The 16356-nt window shown below is 36.1% G+C and overlaps 1 protein-coding gene across 1 annotated transcript in view; it reads right to left on the minus strand.

Annotated features, from left to right (window-relative positions):
- The window catches only part of UNC13C (unc-13 homolog C (C. elegans)), a 769914-nt gene that overhangs the window by 420102 nt on the left and 333456 nt on the right, over positions 1 to 16356 (minus strand). The window contains exons 10-12 of the mRNA XM_006831631.1: positions 9413 to 9582; positions 8245 to 8360; positions 5619 to 5782 (exon numbers count right to left, since the gene is read on the minus strand). Of these exons, the coding sequence (XP_006831694.1) occupies positions 5619 to 5782; positions 8245 to 8360; positions 9413 to 9582 (450 nt within the window). The remainder of the gene's footprint in view (positions 1 to 5618; positions 5783 to 8244; positions 8361 to 9412; positions 9583 to 16356) is intronic.

The raw sequence follows: 16356 nt of genomic DNA on the forward strand, positions 1-16356 counted from the left end.
TGGTGGAATGGAGAGAGGAACCACAGGGAGGAGGTGGGATAGCTGTTATTACATGGAGGATATAGCAATCATTGAAATAAAGTAAACTGCATGATTTCTTGAATGTAAAATTGATGATTTCTATAAATCTTCACTTAATTTTCAATAAATGTTAAAAAATTATGAAAAATTGATCTGTTGGAACATTATTGGAAACACATTTTTATTTGTGAAAGTGTTGAAGTCTTCCAAAAATCTTATGAATGGAAAAAGGCTCTTTGCCCAAATTCATTGTGTAAAGTCATGCAGAATGCTGTTCTTCTTGGGAATTACTGTTATAAATAATAGGATGTCTTCTATTTTAAATGGATGGTGATATTTACCATGTGGAAAATAATGCCTTCCAGTCCTTGATGTATCACTTGTCCAAACAGGAAAATTATAGTTAATTTCCCTTTTCTCACAAGTGTTTCTGAATGAAGCACATGGTTTTATGCACCAAGTAGAGCTAATAAATTGTGTCATCTATAAAATGTTCTATGGGGAAAGGAAAGTGCATTAACAGTGAACAGGATATACCAATGAGAATTGGAAAGTTCAGTATTAATGTTCAGGTTATTTACCAGCAAAATAGATTCAGCCTTATTTTTATGGTAAGCAATACACAGGAGGAAATTTTAATAATGTACTACCAGACTCTGACTTAATACACAGTTCCCCTTTATTTATTTATGCTTCAAATCCTTCTCTAAAGAAATGGGAGAATGTTTAAAAGAAATCAAGTAATCTCTACTAAAAGATAGAAGATTCCAACATTACCTGTGGATTTGGCTAGAGTACAAGGGGACTTTAATTAGGAAATGACAAAATACACTGCAACTTGATATCTATTTCTGTCAGTGTCTAAGAAAGTACACAAAATTAAGCAATTTAGTCTTCATCATACTTAAAAATGTTATTACTACATAGATAAGCCACTGATTCCTTGCTTGAAGCAAAGTTCCCCAACTTTGCACTTTTTAAAATTAACAGAAAAGTAACTCTAAAACAAGCTTGAAATCACTATTTCTAAGTTTTATATTTGGTTGTATTGGTGGTGGTTGTTTGCTTATTTGCTTGTGTGTGTAGTCCCCAGAAACAGGACTTCAAAACAGAAAAATACAGATTCATTACTCAGTCAGTTTATATTTGAGTGTAGAGTTATACATGACACTTTTTTTTTTAATTGAGCTATTTATTCATTGATCAACAGTAGGTTGGAATTCAGGAAATAGTACAATTGCAAAATGATTTTGTTGAAAGCATTGGTCAAAAACATTTCAGAAAATTGTATTTCAAACCTGACAGAAAAATATCAGTGCTCTGAAATTTCAACACATTATTAAAATTATTGGCTAGGTATGATAGGTACCAATATCCCCTTAATTTAGGAGCCCTGGTGACATGCTGCGTTAAGATTTGGGCTGTGAACCCAAAGGTCAGCAGTTCAAATCCACCAGTTTCTATGGAAGAAAGATGAGGCCGTCTGCTCCCATGAAGATTTACAACTTCAGAAAGCCTGTGGATCAGTTCTAGTCGGTCCTACAGGGTTGCTATGAGTTGAAATCGACTCAGTGGCAGTGGGTATTAGCTTAATTATATCTTCAGTTTCACTTTACTTATACTTGACAATTGATAACCTCTGACATCCAGAGATATCAGAGCCAGGAGAAGGTGAGAATAACTGTGATTCTAACAAAAACCTCTGCTTTGGATAAAGTCAATTAAAAATTATAGTGAATTTCTAGAACGCACTCAGGAGTTCTTATAAAGCAGTAATGAAAGATATGGCTACTCCCTTGAAGATTTTAGCATGTAAATCCTTTAATAGAATTCAAGTGCACCTTTGAATGATGCCACTCTGTTATCTCCTTAAACATAATTGTATATCATAGTATGTAACAGTTTGGTACAAATGGGTTTATGCCTGTTTTTATTTAAAAACAATTTCTAACAACTAATGCTCAACAGTAAATGGTAAGTGAAGAGATTGTACTTATGTTGGTAGTGCTCTTTAGCATTTGTTTTAATTTGGTTTTATATTGAGCAGTTATCACATTATCAAATAATAGAAATGGGATTTATTTTGGTAAGGTGGTAAATTTTATACTCATTGCTAAACTAAATATTTAATTAGAAATATCAATTAATGATCAAATGTGTAAATGATTAGATTTCAGCTATCACTTATTTGCTTATCAATTCAATTTATCTAACTCAGAAAGTCAATGCATTCTCTTTCTCTACTCTACCTGCCTTGCTTTCCTTCCCTACAACTGTGGTTGGCAAGCTATGGCCCACAAGTCAGGGCCAGCTTGCAGTTTGTTTTTGTAAATGCATTTTGATTGGAACACAGTCTCATCCATTTGTTTACTATCTTCGGTCACTTTCACATACAACTGCAAAGTTGAACAGTTGTAATAGAAGAATATAAGTCTCACAAAGCTGAAATATTTACTATATGATCTATTACTGAGAAAGTTTGTGAATCCTGTGAACTAGACAGTTACATAGTGTGATTGAGCTTGCGTTTATATAACTGGATAAAACCTTATTTACTTGCTGACTTGATCCCAAATCAGTATCTAAAAATGTATCTTAATACTGCTATTTACTTAAGAGGCAAGAGGAGTATACCATCCAATAAACAAAGGAGGGTGAATTATCTTCTTTTCAATTATCATACATTATCATTATTCTATATAAATATGCTTCAGCTTCTCAGGATCTAGAAAACATGAAAATGCAAGGAACCTGATTAAAGGTCAAAGGATATTTTGAAATAAACTTAACCTGATCCTTTTCTCTTACAAATATTTTTTCCTGAGGCAAGTTGTTTTGGAATATTTTTTAATCTAGGTCTCTTTGAACATAAAAGTTAATTTACTTTAGATGATTAATTATAGTTGCATTCTAATTATGTTCAAATTTTATATTAAGTGTTCTGCAACACTATAGTCATTAGCATGGGATGAAGCAGATGGCAACATCTCAGACTCCATTTTGGCTGTCAGTAACACAGTGGGTTGCTGCTAAAGGAGTGAGCTCCCTGTTAGTTGGCCTTATGCAAGCAGAGGGTAATGACCACTAATCAGGGATGCAATAACAGGCTTTTCTGCTTTAGGAAGGAAGGAAGTTGAGTTACTCAAAAGGTCACTTTGGAGTCTAAGAATCCTTAAGCATTTATTTATTTAGCATCAAAACATTCTGTAACTGAGAAAGCAAACACTTTTTCTCTAGCAGTAATAAAAGTCACTCTTATATTATGCCATGCTGGAGTTATGATTTGTGATTAAATGCAATGTATAGTAAACTTTGAAAAGGGGTACTGATTTTGCTCTAATTCACATCCATGATTGAGTTGGCTGATGTTAATTGAAAATATGGACTAGCATCTAGTCAGTTTATTGAAATATGATCTTATCATAAATATGAAAGAAAAAATGTTCAATATGAATAGTCTACATAGCGGGCATAGGATGGCTCTAAACCAAATGCACTGATCAACTTATATCAGTTTTGAAAACTCTATGGCAAATGATAAGGCAAGGAAAGCCTTCCTGAAATTCCTCAAATAAGGGATGCATGAGGTGTTTCAAAGTTGTTCATAGAAAAATTCCATCATCTTTTAATTCTATTTTTTTTGTGTGTGTGAACTTCTTGAAGGGCTCTCATATCACTTCTGTAGTATCACAACAGGTATAATAGCTAGGTTTTATTGAAACCCTCATCTTTCTCCCACACAGTGTCTGGTGGGTTTGAATCATAGATTCTGAAGTTAGCAGTTTAGTATTTCTCCGACAGTATCACCGGGGTTCCTTATGTTAGGGATAATACATTATAGTAGCAATAGATATGTTTCTGACAGCAACTGGATTTATAACCTTGGATAATACACTGGTAACATCAGTTTCTTTAGCTATGAAGTAAGAAATTGGTTTGTAAACAGAGTGCATAGAGTCACCTGAAGCAGTTTGTTAAACACAATTGCTAGGATCTAATCAAGAGGACTAATAGTCTTCAAAAACATGTCTTCTTCTGAGACCAAAAGAACTAGATGGTGCCTAGTTACCACTAAGGACTGTTCTGACATGGGCCATAACAGATGGACTGGGATAGGAGAGAAACTTGGAGAACAAAATCTCAAATCTCTAAAAATCAAAACAAAAACAGCCTTACTGTATCTGTTGGGACTGAGGACTTCCTGAATCTATTGCCCTGAGATATTCGTCAAAGTTGGAACTGAAATTAGCCTCTGAGGTCACCTGTTAATTAAACAACAGATTAACTCACAAAATAAACAAAAGATATTACCTATGAGTATTGTGATCCTTTAAAAACTCGTCCATATTTGACATCTAACATTTATTTTAAGATAAGATGAGAATGTAGATAGTCCTCAGTGATGATGTTCTACATGCCACTTTCGTGAACAGTGACTGGGATCCTAAAAGTTTATGAGTAGCTGTCTAAGGTGTAATTATTGGTCTCTCTATGTATGGAGGAAAGCAGAGTGATGAAAATCAAAGATGCTTGGAAACAATTAGTACAATGAACTAATGGAATGTATAAATATCAGTCTCCATAATCCTGAGTCCAGAAGACAGTGATGGTAACAGGCTACCACTAAAAACTGTTATGAAAGGAGAGAGTGGGAGAAAATGTGGAGAAAAAACTCAAAATTACTAAGAGACCAGATTTACTGATCAGAAAGAGATTGTAAGAACCCAAATCTATGACCCTTGGTCACCTTTCAGATCTGAAACTAAACTCAGCCTCATGATTCAATTTTCAGCCAAGAAATAGATACATATAAAGAAGGGATAGCAGTACTATTGAGGTATGCTCACCATGGAAAAAAGGCGAAAGGGCAGCATTTATCTAAGGACAAAATTCAGAAGTGTTGAGAGAGAGAGAGATGAATGGAAGCAAGAGTCACAGGGAGGACATAGGATAACTGGTGTTACATGGAAGGAACTGCAATCATGGAAATGAAATCAAGTATATGGTTTATTGAATGTAAAACTGAGGATTTACTCACTCCATTCACAATAAAACCTTCACTCAATTCACAAGAAAATTCAAAAGAAAACATGAAGATGAGAATGTAAGGGGTCATGGAAACTAGATGAATGAAACTAAAACACTCAGAACAAAAATACTGTGAAAGTTCACTGATTGTGAAGAACGTACGCAACGTCACTGAACCATTTGTGCATAAATTGTTGGCTGGGAATCTAAACTGTCATGTCAACCTTCACTGAAAACACATTTGCTAAGCCCTATCCCCCCTTTTTCCAAATTAGCAGTTTTGGGATGACGTCTGCATTCTGTATTTGTAACAAGTTCCCAAGGGTTTATGATACTGCTTCTCTGGGCCTGCACTTACAATAAAGAGTAGGACTGGGAAGACAGTGATAGTGAATCACCAAACTATGAAATATTTTACAGCAGGAGAGATAGGGTGGCTCAGCAAACATTTACATTAGAATGTATTTTTCAAATCAAAATTTCATGTCAACTCGAAGACAAGATGTGGATACTTCTTTTTAAGGTTTCAAGAGAGATTTTTGAACAAGTCAATGTTCTAAAGTACTTACGTCATTGCTTGATAAATGGATTCAACTCCATAACGCATAGCAAATTCATCCACTATCTCTTGCGAAGCATCATCAAAAAAAACCTTCCAGGCTTCATCCCCTTTGACCTCTGGAATTTTCACTGCACCATTAGATTTCACTTCAGTCAAATAATGGAACAGATTCTAAAGGTAAGAGAGTTTTCAATTGTTCTTTAATTCCTCATAACTGGCCAGAAATATTTAACAGCGATATTCAGTAAAAAAAAATACAACGTACTCTTGCATTGTAATTGCTTCTAGTGTTTCATCAGCATTAATAGGCAATCAGAATATGTTGTATTTTTATTAACCCACCTCATCTTTTATACAAAATCTGTTTTGACTTCTGCTTGTGTCTATTAAGCAGAATCACTGATTTAAATGTTCTTTCACCAAAACATTTTCTGAAGAAAATGAAAGCTTTCGCATGTAAACATTTTTACATGCTAGAACATAACAGTGATTCTACATTCATGACTTCTGAGTAAATTATAAATTCCTGGATAAAAAATATGGTTATGGGTATATTTTGTTGTTGTTAAGTGCCGTTGAGTCGACTCAAACCAACAGTGACCCTGTATAGGGTTTCTAAGATGTGGCTGGTGAGCTTGAACCGCCGACCTTGTAGTTCAAACCAACTTTACAGTCCAGCGCCTCAGCCCACAGCACCACATCAGGAGTCCAGCTACAATAGTACACAGTTTGGTAGTGTAAAAACATTAAAGGGTATGATTGTGAAATGGTAGAAGGCATAGAAATCATAGAGGTTAAAAGGAATACTTGAGAATTTTGTAGGAATAATATCACTACCAAGAATTCCTTTGTGCTGTGTCAAAAATAGGAAATGTTAAATGGCCGCAGCCAGAACCAAGATAAGGACCTTTTTGGGCTAGTTCTTGGACCAGCAGGAAAGATTCTGAAAAGCAAAGCACAATGTTGTTCCTCTTGCCTTGAATCTTCTCCAATCACAAAATAAAATCAAAGTGGGCTCCACATCATGCCAGATCAAGGGAGATCTTTTTATTGGTCTGTAAATGGAAACAACTTTTTTGAAAGACTCAGACCAGACTAGTATGAGAAATTAAACTGAGGTCCTACACCTAATTACTTGTTCAATGTGTAAATGACAAACGCTCTCCCTTATTCCTTCCTTAGCAGAATAGAGTGCAAATAATTATATATGTATATTTTTATAGACATACTTAAAACTAACATATAAAAGAGCAAAGATTCTTTCTTTTTCCCTTTTGAAAATGTATTCTCTACTTGTAGGTTTTGTGGGGTTTTTTTAATAACTTAAAATATGGTTGTTGTTGTTGTTGTTAATTGCCATTGAGTCGGCTCCAACTCATAGCGATCTGGTATTGGGTTTCCGAAGAGCAGTTGGTGAGTTCGAACTGCCTACCTCGAGTTCAAACCGACCTTACAGTGTAGTGTATTATCCCATGATGCCACATAAATTTAGATTCCCTTAGTAACATGATAATCATTTTGACTTTATCAGTACTATAAGCTTGAATATCATCTATCTGTTGGTGTGTTGTTACATTTCTTCCCCCTCCCCCAGCTTTTTGCAAGTGAATAATTTAATGACAGCAATTACAATAATTGGCTGTGCAATCTTAATCTTAATCAATGCTATATTTCCATCTTTACCTTTTAGAACACAGGGAAAGGTACATTGCTCAGCCTTATTATCTATGTTTTGATAAGTGGGCCAAACATCATTTTCATAAAAAGGCTCTGGTGATGCCTCTAACTTAGCTCTTAGATGCAAAGCAGCCAACTGAAACCTAATATTATTTGTCTGTGTATTTATACTGAAGCACACAAAAGTCTGGTGTATCTGCCTGTTGGATTCATGGTGAATGTTCTCTCCTTTTATCCAAGTCCAATTAGACCCTACTTTAGTGTAAGCTGAGTCTCTTCTCTCCATGAGTAGGATAATCACATTTTCCATAAGTCCCTATATATGAGGGAGCTTTAAAACCTTTGTGGAAAAATTTTATTACCTTTTAACTCTATTTGTCCACAAACTTTTTGAAGACTCCTTGGGTATGTGTGGAAAAGGGTAGCTAAAATTAAGGAGAGTTAAGTAAGTATGAAATCCTTTATTGTACTCAGGAAAGGGAAGGAAAATGACTCATCATATTAGCTCCTAAAAGTCATTGATATATTAGCAGTTTTAATATTTGCAGTTATGAACAATGTTCCTAATTAAATTTCCAATAAAATCTGAACACTAACTCAGGATTCTCAAGAACGATCATAATTTGTTTTATTTCCTGTATAAATAAAATACTATATTCTTTCATGGTTCCGAAGTCTTCATGACTCATTTCCTCAATGACCATTTTTTAAGCCCTCATTTTCCTCCTTTTTGCATTATCATTTTACTGCCTGTTTATTATTACCTAACTCATGTTGTTGCTTCTAAACTTTAAGGCCAAGAATACATATGCTTTATGTCACATACTATAATATTATACATAGATTAAGAACTCCAGTAATAACTCCATAATCTGAATTCAATTATTTTCAATGCATGATCCATAACCCAGATTAATTTCTTTTCTGGGTTTTATTATTAACATAATTTATCTTACCTCATGTAGGCATGTGTATTGTATATGATATGGAGCAACCTTCTCTTCTCCTTTGATTTCCACATTGATTTTTAATCGAATGGCCCCAGATACAGCTGACTTATCTGTCCGTTTCTCTGATGAAGCAAAAATTTAACTCTCAGTTTCAACTTTACCATATTTTTCATTAAAATTCTCAAAATCTTAAAAAAGGGTTAAATGTATAAATGCTATTTTGTTTTTTTTAGTTCACATGGAAATATTGAGTAACCATGATCATTCCCTAAATAAAATGTAAAATATTTGTTAATTGCATCATTGTTATTGTCAAGCACCATTGGAGGTACGTCAAATAGAAAAACCTAATCGGTGCAAGACCATAAATTAATATATAATTTATTTTGTTGGATACATCTACAAAACACAATTAAATTAATTATTTGGGCAATTAAAAACAAGGTAACTGAAATATAAGGTTAATAAGGAGACTACTTTATCTAAAAAATTCAACTGCTTTGCTTTTTATCTTTCTGTGTTTGAAAAAAAAATGCACAAAAGTTCTGGCTAACAGAAATATGTTAACTAATAACTAACATCTTTATCATTGTCAGTGATTAAGACCTAGTGTTTATAGCTTGCATTTACTTATGAGTGTTGAATTAACTGTTCTGTTGAGTAGAATCAATTTGCTTCCCCTTATGTTGATTTTTAAGGAGCTCTGGTAGCGTAGTGGTTACGAATCGGGCTGTGAACCTTAAGGTCAGCGGTTCGAAACTACCAGCCGCTCCGCGGGAGAAAGATGAGGCTTTCTACTTCCGTAAAGATTTACACCCTCGGAAACCCTGTACAGGGTCGCTATGGGTCGGAACTGACTCGACGGCACTTAACAACAACAACAACAACATGTTGATTTTTGAAGCTATATTTTATGAATTAAAAATTGTGAATGGGAAAGATTTTTCTCTTAAAAGACTTCCAATTGATTCTTTGAAAGACTTCTCTTTCTATTATAAATTTACTAAAGTCTTTTAAAACTACTGAATTTGAATAAATAGTTAACACCTTTTTTTTCCTAATGAAATTAAGTCAGATAAAGTCCATTAATAATTTTACCTATGTGGGAATATAATATACATCACAGATATCCCAAAATTTTATATGGATTGTTCTCAAGTAGATATAAACATACCTAAGTTGTACCAGACATCCATTTCCCCACTCAGGGTCCTCACTTCTACAATTGTTTGTCCCAGAAAATCATCTGACTCCTTTTTGAAATGTTGCTTGACTCTGGACTTAATGTCGTCATCTTCATCCCACACTCTGACTTTGATTCTATCTGTGGAGTTATGGCACTCACTGAAAATAAACGTGGACAAGTTCAGAACCATTGATTACTGCTCCAAATGGCATTTCATGTTAGCAATTTGTTTTGAATTTACTTAGACATAGTAAATTACACCAGAAAAGATATTTTTCCATTGACCTCCTCCATCATAGAATATTGCAAATATTAAAAATATTGAAAAAAGTTTTATTAATTAAATAATTAATAAGACAAAAGTCTGTCCCATTCCATCCAATTGCATTTAACCACCCTAGATATGGTGTGGCGCTGTGGGCTAATGCATCAAACTGAAAAGTTGTTTGAACTGCAAGGTCAGTGGTTCAAGCTTACCAGTTGCTCCTTGGAAGCCCTATACAAGGTCACTATGAGTCAGAATAGACTCGATGGCACTTAACAACAACAACAACCCTAGATATAAGGAGTCTTGGTGACACAATAATTAAGTGCTCAGTTGCCAATAGAGAGGTTTATGGTTTGAACTCACCCAGAGGCACTGGAAGAGAAAGACCAGGCAATCTGCCCCAGTAAATAGTACAGCTAAGGGAACCCGATGGGGCAGGTCTACCTGGTCTTACAGGATCACTGTGAGTCAAAATTGACTTAATGGTACCCAACTAATAAACTAGATACAATCATAAATATGTCAAAAATCTTTCCTTGGGATGTTCTCACTTATTGAGCTATTTCATATTGTAAAAATCTTCCTGAAGAGCTTATCTACGGCTCAGAAAATTCTGCACTATAAATATGAAGCTCATTTTATTGCAAGGGATGTTTTGAAAGCAGATTGCACAGAGTACAAAATGATACCATATAGTTAAGTACAAGCACTTAATAAACTGAAAAATCTTAGTAAATATCTAAGATATTATTAGATCGCGTAGAATTAAAGCAGTAAAATCCTTTGTCTTAAGAATAAACTGTACATTCTAATCCATCCTTTATTTCTGGGTTTCCTGTACCTCACCTACTTTGTCCAAGAAAATGACTTAGTATTATCCTATGCAAGTGTAAGTAAAAAACTATTGTTATAAAATCATAGAAACCTTTATCAAAGATATCAAAATATGAAACTATTCTTTCTCAATATATCCTCTGTATTTGTATTCGTTGTTGTTGTTAAGCACCGTTGAGTCGGTTCTAACTCATAGAGACCCAGTATACAGTTTCTGAGGAGCAACTGGTGGGTTTGAACTGTCGTCCTTGTCTTTCACAGTCTAGTCCTGATCCTACAGTATCTATCCTCCATCTTGCAAAGTGAACCTGTAGTTCAGTGCTTATTCTATAGTGCCACACCAGGAGTCTATCTAGGTCTATAGAATTTTGAAGGCAGTTTTTCCATCACTGTAACCCTTCCCTGAATAATTCTTCACTGTTAGATTTAGACCATATCTTGGCAGTTTTGGCATTCTCGAGGGTCTCAAATCACGTTCCTTTTTAATGGTCTTTTAGTTTGGGGACAAAAAGAAGTCCGATGGGACAAGATCATAGCAGTAGGGTGACTGGGGTAAGGTTTCTCAACAAATCTCTCGCAGAACATCTTTTGCTATCCTTGACAAATAAGCAGCTACATTGTGATGGAAAGAAAACAAATCCTCCTTTCAACTCTCCTGGCCTTTTTCTCACCAATGCAGTTTTCAATTTCTTAATACGTCTTCATACTAAGCCCTTGTGATTGTGCTGTGTCCTTGGAGAGAACCTACCATTTGGAATCCCCCAAATTGCCACAATAACCTTCAGAGATGACCTCTTGAATCTAACTGGACTGGTAGAACCCCTCAAAAATCACTATTCTGACTGGATTCTTTGTTATTTTTTTTTTTTAAGGCACCCTAATGAGACTTCTAAGTAGCAGCATTGATGGACTCAAGCATAGCAACAATAGTGAGGTTGGCCCAGGATCGGGCAGTGTTTTGTTCTGCTGTGTATAAGGTCACTATCGGTCGGTACTGACTCGATGGCACCTAACAACAACAACAACAACAATGAGACTAAAACAATGTATTAGTGAAAGAACATATTTACGGTCATTCACTGATGACAGAGCATGTTCAAATGCATTTTGTATGGAATAAACTGTGCATGTATGAACTGGAGCCCGAGAAGCACTACTTATTGACTTAACGTCATATATTATGGTCTTTCCTCACCCTTGTCTTTTGTGTACACTCCCTCCTTATGTTTAGAAAGCATTTATCTTCCTGCTTCACCTGTTAAGTAATTATGTTTAAGAGTCAGCTAGTAATTTAATCTATATAACATTTTCCCCAGCATATTGAGGCAGTTAATCATGATCAACCCTGTATTCCATATATATCCTAGACATATAATCACTCCAGCATGGGGCTTTTTCACCTAGAGTCTATGGATGAGCTCAGAAGTTCCATGAACTCAGATAGGAAGAAAAACGGAGAACAAATTCATCTTTATGCTCCTTCAATCATGAATATGATGTTGTTGTTAAGTGCCTTCGAGTCGATTCCGACCCACAGCGACTCTGTATGGGGTTTCCAAGGAGCAGCTGGTGAGCTTGAACCACCGAACTTGCAGTTCAAATGACTTTGCAGTCTGACGCATTAGCCCACAGTGCCACACCAGGACTCCAATCATGAATATAAGCAACAAAAAATGATAATTACAGACAGTATTATATTGCCAACAATAAAACCACAGATATTTATAGAATATTACAAGTTAAGGATCTTGCAATATTATTTATATTTGTCATTTGTTGTGCTGATAACTATAATTCAATGTAACATGATGCTATTTTCAACTCCATGTGCTTTATTTTGTGTATATCATACATATAATTTTGAGAATGAGGTCTTTACCAGATTTACAAGTGGTATCAAAATAACTTAAGAAACTCTGAAAGCATAATGCCTTTTCCATTAACCTCTGAAGCAAAAGCATATAGGATATGGCTATAATAGGCTTTGCAGTCCGATATGCCTCTGTACAAATCTTTGCCTCATTTCTAGTTATCTCGAGTTTTCAACACAGAGCATTTTGGCAATTTCTGATATATTTTTGGTTGTCATAAACATGGAGGGCATTACCGGTACTCAGTGGGCTAAGACCAGGGTTGCAAATACCCTACCATACACAGGACAGTCCTACATGACATGAAATATCTCCTGCTCTCAGTGCAAACCTCACTGATAATTATCTGATCTTAAAGCCCAACTCTTTTACAATAAGAACATCATGTCTTTTGCATGTGTATACAGACACTGGCATTTTGGGACAAGCAAGTAGTATGCAAATTGCTAACTCAAGGAAGAATTTTTGTTCTGCTTAGAAGTTTTCCAAAAACTGTTCTTCATTCTGAAAAACTACATCATTGATGTCCGAACAACTCAAAGTACTGAATCAAAGTTATTTAAATCACTCTGTAGTTTAAATGTTCACATTCATGTTGCTTCTTGCAACAGGTAAAAGTATGTAACTACTAAACCATATAAGGAGTTCTGGTAGTGTAGTGGTTACAAATCAGGCTGCTAAACTCAGGGTCAGCAGTTTGAAACTACTAGCTGTTCCACAGAGAAAGATAAGGCTTTTGCTCCCGTAAAGATTTACAGCCTCAGAAACCCTGTGCAGGGTCGCTCTGAGTTGGAACCGAATCCACAGCATATCACCACCACCACCAGTAAACAATATATTAGTGGATAGTATATTAGTGGATAGTCTGAGTCCTTACTTACTGAAATACAGTTAGAATAATTTTCCTTGTCTTTTACCTTACAGTTGGGACATTATATTGATTTTTGAAGATATTATTTGTAGATAAGTGTAATGGTTAGGGCTTGTATAAACTCAGCTAGGCCAGGATTTCCAGAGGTTTAGCAGTTGGGATGTACTTATTCCCATGGTGATGAAACCTAATACAGTTAGCTTTAGGATGAGTGACAATGAGCAGCCAATCAACTGAAGGGCTGTTACCTTGGGGGCGTGGTCTGCCCCCAATATAATGGACACGTGAGAGTGACTCTGACTCTCATCTGCTGGGGACCTGGGCCTCTACAACTGTAAGATAATAAACTTCTCCTAACTTTTATATATATGTATTTCACTGGTTTTGCTTCTCTAGAAAACCTGACTTAAAATAATAGGCTATGCTATATATGATTTTGTTTCAGTATCGAAAAAGATCATTATGAATTATTTTACCCAAAATAAAGGAGAATTGAATCTGATTTAACCTCTCTAAATCTCTAAAATGGTAATAATAATTTTATGCATCTGTCACTGTGCTAATTGTGGCAAGACCGTATCTCCATCATTCCTTGTAATCACCTTGAAAGATAGATATTTTACCTGCTACTAACATATACAATAAACAGCAAGCTCTAGATAATAAAAGTCCAGAAAATAAGGTTTACCATTATATTTCATGTCTTCAAATGATCAGAAGCATACATTTTGACCTCCACAAAGTAAAGACAGCAGTGGATAGCTGTTTAAAATACTGGAAATTCCATGAGGAATGAAGATGCTTCTGATGGATGTGGAACAGAGATTTAGTTTAAAATGGCCCGGAGAGTCAATACATATGGATGCTCAGTGTATCTGAGTATTGCTCTTCCATTCAAGCCGATCCCTCCTTATGCTTTTATCAAGGATGAAGCTACATAACTCACTTTCCTAGGCTGCTTTGTAGCTTTTGTCTAGATATTTGACTCTACTCAAGCAAGATGTAACCCCAAAAGTGAGTAAAGTGGTTCAGTGTCTATATTCTGGGGAATTGGCATTCTCATAATAATGGTTGTGGAAATTTCCTTTCTTTGGAATGGAATTTCTGGTATTCACGAAAGTGCTGCTCAGTGGTAGCAATTGTGTTTACTCAAAAGAAGATCCACACTATAACTGAGTATTATAACTTCACTGAAGGATCCCTGGTAGCGCAGTGGATAACAAGCTGGGCTGTTACCAAAAGGTCGTCAGTTGGAATCTACCAGCTACTCCATGGGAGAAAGATGAGGCATTCTGCTCTCGTAAAGACTTAAAACTTGGAAACCCTAGGGTCACTCTGGGTCAGAACCAACTCAGTGGCACATAACCACTAGTACCATACCTGCAGTGCAGCATCACAGACTGTATTTGATCTTCCCCCAAATTCTTGAAGACCTAATGGTCTATGTTGTTGTTGTGATGTGCCGTGGAGTCAGTTCCGACTCATAGCGACCCTGTACAGGGTTTCCGAGGCTGTAAATCTTTACGGCAGCAGAAAGCCTCATCTTTCTCCCGCGGAACAGCTGGTAGTTTCGAACTGCTGACCGTGAGGTTCGCAGCCCGATTCGTAACCACTATGCTACCTTAGTAATCTATTTCTGCATAAACTAACCAGAGTGGATTCTGTTTGCAAGGAAGAATACTGGCTAATGCAGTCATTTTTTCAAGAATGAAGGGAACTGCGAGAAACAGAACCTAAACTAAGAAGTGACTTTGTGGAGGTGATAAGGCAGGCCATGAAGCATTAATCACCTCCGGTTAGAAAGTTACCACACTTTGACAACCAATAGAAAAACAGCCGGTCACACTGTTGCTTGTTATACCTTGGAATCCATATGAGGCTTTTCAGTAGCTGGAATGCAAGGAGTAAAATTCAGAATGCTGGCTTGTGTTTATTACTTTTAAAATATACTACAGTAAACAGACTTACTTACTACTTTTAAAATATACTACAATAAACAGACACTCAAACTACAGCAAGACTGTCTGGAGGCTGAGATGCACGGGGAACACATCTATGGCACAAGTGGCTCGCTCTGCTTGTGGCCTACCATGGAAACTCACTCAGAATATCATAATTTGGAGCCCTGAAGTGTTGAGAAAAGCTAACTGCTGTTGTACCCAAAATAGTATCTGTATAAGCCAAAGCTTCTAAGTACAGTTTCAAAGGAGAGAGAATTGTTGCCTCAGGTCTTTTCAAGCAACTTCCTTATGGAGTATTCTGAGTGACAAGGAGGGGAAATTTAGTGGCAAAGATCTGATGAAGGATGTTACATTCTCATCCTGACATATTATTCTGCAAAGCCTGAAACAGCAACCATTAAGTTAAGGGAAAGGTATTGGTTAGAACAGAGAAACCAGTAACTAAGAGTAAAAATTTTCAGACTTATGTGACTCTATTCCTTCATAAAACTGCCTTGAAGCACACAGCCTGGAGGTCAAGCAAATTGTCCAGAGAATGATATTGCCAAATGTGCCTCAGGTTTGACAGACTGCAGCATTTGGAAATGGAATCCAAGCAGAGGATTTTCCCAACTAGGAAGGCCATATATCTGAATTTCCTGGGCCTTTCACAATGTATGGTTATTATAGGAGTTCCTGGTGGGGCATTGTAAGATGAGTACTCAGCTGAAAGATCAGTTTGAACTGCACAGTTCAAACTCACCAGCCTCTCCTTAGAAACCCTAGGGTCACTATGATTCAAATTGACTAGACAGCACTTAACAACAAAGACAAAACAGATCATTGAAAGCCTTTACTTTCAGAACTCTCTTTCAATCATTTTACCATTACACAGTCTATTCCTTAAGTATATTGCTGTTAAGTGCTGTGCAGTCACTCCTGAGTCATAGGGATCCTATAGTGGGGGCATGCTGTGAAGTCAGTTCCGACTCATAGCGACCCTCTATATGGGTTTCTGAGGCTATAAATCTTTATGGGAGAAGAAAGCCTCATCTTCCTCCCATAGAACTGCTGGTAGTTTTGCACTTCTGACCGAGAGATTAGTAGCCTGACTCATAACCACTATGCTACCAGAGCCCCTTATAGTG

Source organism: Chrysochloris asiatica, unplaced genomic scaffold, assembly GCF_000296735.1.
Source record: "Chrysochloris asiatica unplaced genomic scaffold, ChrAsi1.0 scaffold00004, whole genome shotgun sequence".
Taxonomy (NCBI): domain Eukaryota; kingdom Metazoa; phylum Chordata; class Mammalia; order Afrosoricida; family Chrysochloridae; genus Chrysochloris; species Chrysochloris asiatica.